Source organism: Lolium rigidum, chromosome 2, assembly GCF_022539505.1.
Source record: "Lolium rigidum isolate FL_2022 chromosome 2, APGP_CSIRO_Lrig_0.1, whole genome shotgun sequence".
Taxonomy (NCBI): Eukaryota; Viridiplantae; Streptophyta; class Magnoliopsida; order Poales; family Poaceae; genus Lolium; species Lolium rigidum.
The window spans coordinates 7,307,640-7,314,878 of NC_061509.1; the positions used below are offsets into that span (position 1 = coordinate 7,307,640).

Sequence of the window (7,239 nt, forward strand, 5' to 3'; positions counted from 1 at the left end):
AAAAAATTTGGGTAAGATCCGCCGAAGCGGGTAGCCTTAACCGCAATGTGCTAGAGGAAAGTCCGAAGACCATTCCCGTCCCTGTCAGGGGAGATGCCAACCGTCTCTCCTTTTTACGAACACGAAACGTGGGGCAGCGCTTCCCCTTATAAACCACTCGCCGTGCTTCCGAAGTAGCGAGGTGGGACTAAAAAACACTCCCCGGACCTGCTACAACCCGTCCCTGGACATGGAGACTGACTACGAGAACAACCTCTGAATACCGCTGCTACGCTCGCAATCAAAATGCATTGATCAAAAAAAAAAAAAAAAAAATGCATTGATCCCGCCGGTCGTCGTGATGAGTAAACCCACGAAAATAATGTAACACCTGAATCGAGATTCCGTGCTTCTACAGCGCGTGAGCCCCATAGAACTTCAGAGGTAACCAATCTAGGCGAGGCCATTCGTCTAATCATCTGAAGTCTGAACACAAAAACCTAATACTATCAGCTAAGAGCCCAGGAACACTTACTGAAAGTGGTATCATATGAACAAAATCAAATCAAAAGCAAATAAAGGAAAATAGAAACACTAGTTAGCTTCTAGAGTGCGTGAACCCCATAGAACTACAGAGGCAATGGTTGTCACTTGTGCACTACAGTCTACAGAAGAACTACTCAGTTTGTTTCAGGCTCTGCACATGCAGGGGGTGAGTGGGTTCTCCCAGAGGTCGTAGCCGGGGAAGGTGGGCTCGGGGAGGCCGGCACGGGCCTGGTGCGAGATCACGACATCCTCGGCGAAGGAGGCCCAGCCCAGGTACGGGTCGCCTAGGGACCTGGACATGAGCCCCTTGTCTGGCTTGATGGACTTGAGCCGGTGGCGCCCGCTGTACCGCCGCGCTCCGATGATGAGCTTGGCGAAGTTGCCGCCGTGCGTCTGCACGAACACGTCCGACTTGAGGCATACTAAGAAGTCGAGCGCTGCCAGGCTTGTCACGTGCTTCCGGAAGTGCTCCATCTCCGCTGCGCTCGCCAGCTCCTCCTTGGTCACCTGCAAACAAATGTGCAAAGCTTATGTCTGTCTGTCATGAGACTGATGCATTCAGGGGGAAGAGTAGGAAATGATTTAAGAATGTTTTGCCCCTCCATGACTACTGTGTGAGTCTAGAATCATCCCCGGCTTCGAACCAGACATTCAACACTCTTCGACTCATGATTGAAAGGGCAATAGTTGTAGGGTGGAATGGACTTGCTCGGTTGCTCCAAAAGAAAATTAATGAAATGTTGCAAACTTGCAATGTCTCTGCAGGGGTGGTGGATAAGCACTTTGGTTGAGCCATCGAAGAACTCACCAAGTTGGGGAACATGTTCCTGAGGGGAGCCATCCTGTTTTTGCCACCATAAACTTGCCCTGATGCAACGTATATCTGTGTTTCCCTTGGGTATCCCATTGCTCGCAGGATCACAGCAATCTCACCAGGCTCAAGGGGGCAACGTCCTTCTTTTCTCTTTTGCAGTGCTAATGGCCACAAGTGAGATCCATTCTGCGCATAACAGTGAAAACTGTTAGAATGTTATGTTGTGTGCACTTCTATGTTTGAAGACTTGAACTGAGATAGCTGCTGGAAAAATGGAAATTTGAGATGACCTTATAGCGGCGTGGCCATTCCTTCTGTCTATAAGCTGCCATCATTGCTTTCTCCTCGCGTGTTCCAGCAAAGTCACAAAAGGACAGGCCCACCATTCCTTTCTCATATCTCAGATGAAGTGCCCTTTAAAAGGAGACAATTACTTCATCATCAAATAAGCACTCCATTTGAAAACAATGAACTCTAGACAGTCAGGAATAAGAGATTCACTGTAGCTTACATGTATGGATTCCCATTGCCAGTTCGATTCCTCATCTTTGTTGCCAGCTTATCAGACATTTCTTCAATATCAGGCAGGAACTTTAAAGCGTGGTAATTAACTCTGCATCTTAGCCGGTTGATCTCCATCGGAACATTGTCATACCTGAAATTGAAGGTTTGCATTATGTTTGTTTATACTGCTACATCCATATTAAAGATTTTTTACGATGTAATTGCTGTGGCACAAATTAAACAAAAGCGAATAAAGAAACAGCAACGTTCTTTTTACATTAGCATGGAAGCAGATTTGAATTTTGGACTAAGAAAACACATGCATGAATGGTTGCCACAACATAGTTCATTCAGTTGTTGACTTACCCCAACCTGTCGACAAATGGCTTAATAGACATTATTGTTTTCTCTTTGATCCTTGGGAGTACATTATCAATGTAAAACTGAGCAGATGCATATTTGGGGATGTTCTTCACAGTACGCCTGTCATAGACCACATTCCCATACTATTATAAGCAGAAGATATTAGCGAAATTCAGTCGCTTGATCGTTACACCCAACATAAGCAGAATTGAAATTTATACTGAGATGACAAGAAAACAAACAAATAACAAACATATGACAAGGTGGGCTGGCAGGTAGTGAAAATATGATACAACAGTTCCAGCTATTTCTAAATCTCCATTTAACTTCATAAGAAGGCAAACCCAGAAAATAGCGTATTTCAGATACCTCCTCGGAGAAGACAATAAAATAAATGTGTTTATACCTGATTCAGTATATTAAGCATCAAAACATCCCATTCCAGGTGGATAGAGGTTAATTTGAGCATTTAATATCTCAGTACAGTCATATTAAACTAGGCCAGAGGAAGGAGGACCCATTGCCATTATTTTAAAGAAGAGGCCAGAAACTCAGTTTAGCTATTTTCTCCCCATGGGGATCAAACCCGGCTGGCTTGGAGTCACTAGACAGTGCCCCTACCACTGAGCTAGCGCGCACTTCTCAATATTAACTGAGACAGAAACAAGAACACGCTTTCAGATAAACTGCTTCCGATTTAAAGCATATATCAAGATGAATGTAACTTTAGACTTCCCCATACGTACTGAAATACATTTGACGGAATCATAAATAAATCTCACTGGTGATAGAAAATTCAAATTCAAAGTTCAATAGTGTGTTGCATGTGTTATTCTAACGTAAATTTCAGAATGGTAGGGGTAGTGGTCATTTTGATTCAATTCTAAAACACACAGGAATAGGATGATCGCAGGATTGCAATGCCACACCTTCTTGAATCCTGTAGTGTTTATTTTAACATAGGAAATCATACCATTTTTTTCAAGTATTATTCAAGGAAATTTTCCTATGACATAGAGTGAATGAGTCAAGAGGATAAATTCACATGGATTATAATCCCATAAATACCCATATAGAAAGATCTTACAGATTACAGTCCTACATTGAACCAAAGAGGCACTAACACTTAAGGCAAGGAGCAAAAGAAAATATATAACTTACTTTATACTGGTGAAGAGCTCATCTTTTTCTGTGAACCAGTCAGGGATATCTCGGATAATGCGTACATCATCCTTCAGATAGTTTATAAAATGATCCACATCAAAGATATCTTCAAACTTGCTGCAGAGAAGACAAATGATTTTAACAATCAAAATAGTAATGGCAAACACAATGTATTTAACAGGGTCAAAGCAGGTGATACTGCAACTAAGTGAATTATGAATCCACATTATATCCAATATTAATCAGTTCATCATTCAACACCCAGTATAGGAGCAGGAAAACTTTGGACCTACTAAACATGCTATCGCAAGTTTTCCTACTTATAAAATTCATAGTACCAGAACTAGAGAAGTCATAAAATGACTTCAATATGCATTTTTAATCTACATATTTTTTTCATTAGTCATTACATCGCTGCTGAAGCAACAAGGAGGATTTTCCCATAATCATAGATAAGCATGAAGATGGATAATGATTTTTGGGAGCACGTATTTTGGTCATTCAAGTAGTGGTACGAGAAGGAAATCATCTTTAGAAGAGCCGATACTTAGAAAAGAAGTGGTGTGACATGCATTCAGAAGGGCTCAGTGTGACTGTGATTGTGCTAGAATAACTACAAGTTCATTTCCCAACATTCTAGTAACACACTATCCTCAGTTCGCATTGTATTCCTGTGGATGAGAAGCAAAATTTGTATAATAGAACTTTCAAGTAAAGCCACTATACCAGCAGGAAAACAGACAAGTAAAAGAAGTTACAAGAGGAAGTAACATTTACGTCTGGTCTTTCCATATTTGGTCCTGCTTCAGAACTGGCAAAATAAGTGTTGCATCCATTATCTTAGCAATTGCAACAGCATTACATATCTGCATAAGCACCAAAGACGGGAAATTAACAGATGGGTCTATGTTGTAAGTGAAACTCAATGCTATCTTAGGAAACTAATTATCACTGCTCACTGCTCAAGAAATTGGCATGATCTTCTTAGGCAGGCATGTAAATTAGCATTAAACGACAGGAGAGTCTTTTTTCTTTAAATAAGCAACAGCCATAGCAAAAATATGTTATCAAAATGAATTGTCATTAATATATTGAAGGTATAGCCTGATTGTGCTGAAGCAACAACCAGCTACATAGGAAAAAATATTCTCAGGTGACACAAAGATTTGGAGGTACTGGCAGGTTGCTACAAATCTACACCTAAGCACAAAAAAACATTGCAGCACGGAAACAAATATTTAGCAATCACACACAATAAGGAGAGAAAGGCTGGGACAACAGAAGTGCATACATACAGCTATTCGTTGCTGGTTCAGTCCACCCTCAGCATGAATGAAGATATACCCAGATGTTTCATTCTCTGGTGGGACATCTGCATTATATACCATTATATTGTATCATCAATATCAGGGCCCAATCATGGAAGGGAAGGAAACAAATGTTTGATGATGAAGGCACTAGTTGATGTATATAACAGAGGGCGAGAACATCTCTTCCCTAGCTGAGGGATCCTTTTTTGCAGGGAAACACTCTGGTTCTACAAGTAATAAGTATAACAAAACATGTCGAGATCATAAGATCCGGCATAGCACTTTACATGGATGTGTTCTGACTCATTGCTCACTACAGAAGTCTATAACTGAAAACTGCATTATAATTTTAACTTCATGTTACTGATGGCAACATCATTTCATAGGAATAACATGTGTTAAGTTCGCCATATGCTGCTCCATAAATCTGCAACCTTACATTGAAATGGAAGTAAGGAACTACGGGTCACAATTCGACTCTCGAAGAACACTGTAATTCAGGTTTTAGCCGTCCTAGAAAAATTCACACCACATCACAGTAATCACCAACAAAAGATTTGTTAGAGAATTACCACAAACCTGATTGTGTGGTAACCAGTAAGTGACCTCACAGTGACTGACTAACTCAAGGCTACTAAGGTTTCAACATATGTTACATTTTTTTTATGTGTCTTTCAAGCAATATCAATGCAGGACTTGCCTGAGGGCTCATCGCTTCGCCGCTCTGCACAGGGCTTCCATGACGTGGTGGCAGCACGCGGGTTCTCCCACAGCGAGAGGGGTTCCTTGGTCTGCACTCAATACAATAAAATTCATAAGAACTACTCCTACAGTTTCTCGCGGGAGCGCAAGTTGCCAAAACGCTTGCTGAGATCAAAGGCACTTCACCTGAGGGCAGTGCAGCGTGATCCCCTCCTTCTGGCACAAGTAGGGGGCGTTCTACGATAAACCAAATATGAACGTAAGTGGGGATTCCGATGAATTTGAACGGCATTGGAAGAAGCGGGTGGCGGGGAACTCACGAAGCGGGACCAGAGGGAGGGCGCGGAGAAGAGGGCCGCGAACAGGAGGAGCGCGAGGACGGCGAGCAAGATCCGGTAGGAGAGGGAGGCGGTAGGGGGCCTGGGGTCCTCGAGGGCGAGGAGGGAGCGGAGGGGAGACGGTAGGAGCTGCTTGTGGTGGTGGTGGTGTTGCGGGAGGAGGGGGGAGGAGCGGTGCGCGTCCTTGCCGTCGTCGTCGTCGTCGTCGCGGCCGCGGGCGGCGGAGGTGGACGCGAATGGGGAGGAGGCGGCGGAGGCGTCGGAGTCGCGCTTTGCTGGGGAATTGGACGCGCGGGCGGCCGCCGCCGCCGTCGAGTGCCGGAGCTCCGCCATCGCTGGCCTGCCGCCGGCGGCCCGGTGCGGGGCGGTAGTGGGAGTGTGCAGCTCGGGATTTCGCTTTGGCTGCGTGGCAGTGGCGAAAAGACAATCCCACGACCACGAGCACACCGAACACGCAAAGTAAAAAAAAAAAAAAAAGGAGGGCGGAGGCCAACGGATGCGCGAGCCCATCTTGCCGTGTGAATTGACGATGGAGGCCCAGCTCTGGGTTTCTCCACAGGACTCGATTCCCCACCGGCGCCGTCGCCTGCCGCCATGCTCCGCCTGCGAAGCTGCGTCCTCACCCATCTCCTCTCTTCTCACCCCGCCACGGTAAGGATGATGTCTTCTTCATTCTGGCAACGAGCTCCTGATGTTGTATTAATTTGGGGCATCACCCCAAAAGTCTTTTTATGTAAATTTGGGGCATATATAGATCCAGGTCGAATGCAACATTTTACACTATTCACTGAGACATTGATCCAAGCCAGGTTCAAGAATAGAAATGCTTACATTGTTTGTTTGTGTAGTTCATTAAAATGAACTATTTACCTATGGTTGGTTCATGCTGCCTCCTGTAGCCATCATCTCCTCCGTTTGGCATCAAGGGAGATTTGCATCCATGTATGATTTCCTGGGAGTAGCGCTGTTGGTCTAGTGACATGGTGCAGAGAGACAACGATGGAACGGTGATTCCGTTTGCTTGGGACACAATCGACTGGTGTGTATCGGTAGGAGTTATTGCCTGCTTGGAAGGCGCACGTAAAACTGTAGTCAATGATGAGCCGCTGATAGTGATTCCCTATAGTACAACATAACCAAGAACATAGTGGCACAAACAAGTGGTACTAGGTACAAAGTACAAACAAGGACCCAAAACTGTTATTCCAGTATCAGGCCCCATATGCTCAACATACTGCTTTCACATCTATGTAAAAGTTACTCACATGATCTTCCATTCAAATACCTTCATTATTTGCAGTTTCTGAACGCAGTATTGGTGCTTTTCTGATTTTTTTTTCAGCTGACAAACGTGTCCTAACTTGCTGCACATTTCTTGTTCAGTGTCTATGGCAAGAATAAGCGTTGGTGTACAGACAAATCCTGCAGTTTCTGATCGAGTACTTGAAGGACTCGATGGATCAGTTGTTGGTGATCGGCAAGCTGATTGGTCCGTACCTCTGCCACCACTTCTAGTTCC

At 44.2% G+C, this 7,239-nt stretch overlaps 1 protein-coding gene and 1 non-coding gene across 2 annotated transcripts; both read right to left on the reverse strand.

Annotated features, from left to right (window-relative positions):
- On the reverse strand, window positions 1–123 carry LOC124693920. The gene has a single exon (XR_007000364.1). It is a non-coding gene; the product is annotated as a U6atac minor spliceosomal RNA (small nuclear RNA).
- A 387-nt stretch (window positions 124–510) lies between these two features.
- LOC124685920 (protein PECTIC ARABINOGALACTAN SYNTHESIS-RELATED-like) lies at window positions 511–6,053 on the reverse strand. Its single transcript, XM_047219942.1, has 11 exons — window positions 5,703–6,053; window positions 5,569–5,619; window positions 5,381–5,471; window positions 4,666–4,742; window positions 4,148–4,236; window positions 3,368–3,487; window positions 2,210–2,326; window positions 1,851–1,994; window positions 1,630–1,753; window positions 1,334–1,525; window positions 511–1,032 (listed from the first exon to the last, which is right to left on the reverse strand). Exons 1-11 carry the CDS (start codon window positions 6,051–6,053, stop codon window positions 670–672), a joined length of 1,719 nt encoding a protein of 572 aa, XP_047075898.1. The 3' UTR covers window positions 511–669.
- Between the last annotated feature and the right edge of the window lie 1,186 nt (window positions 6,054–7,239).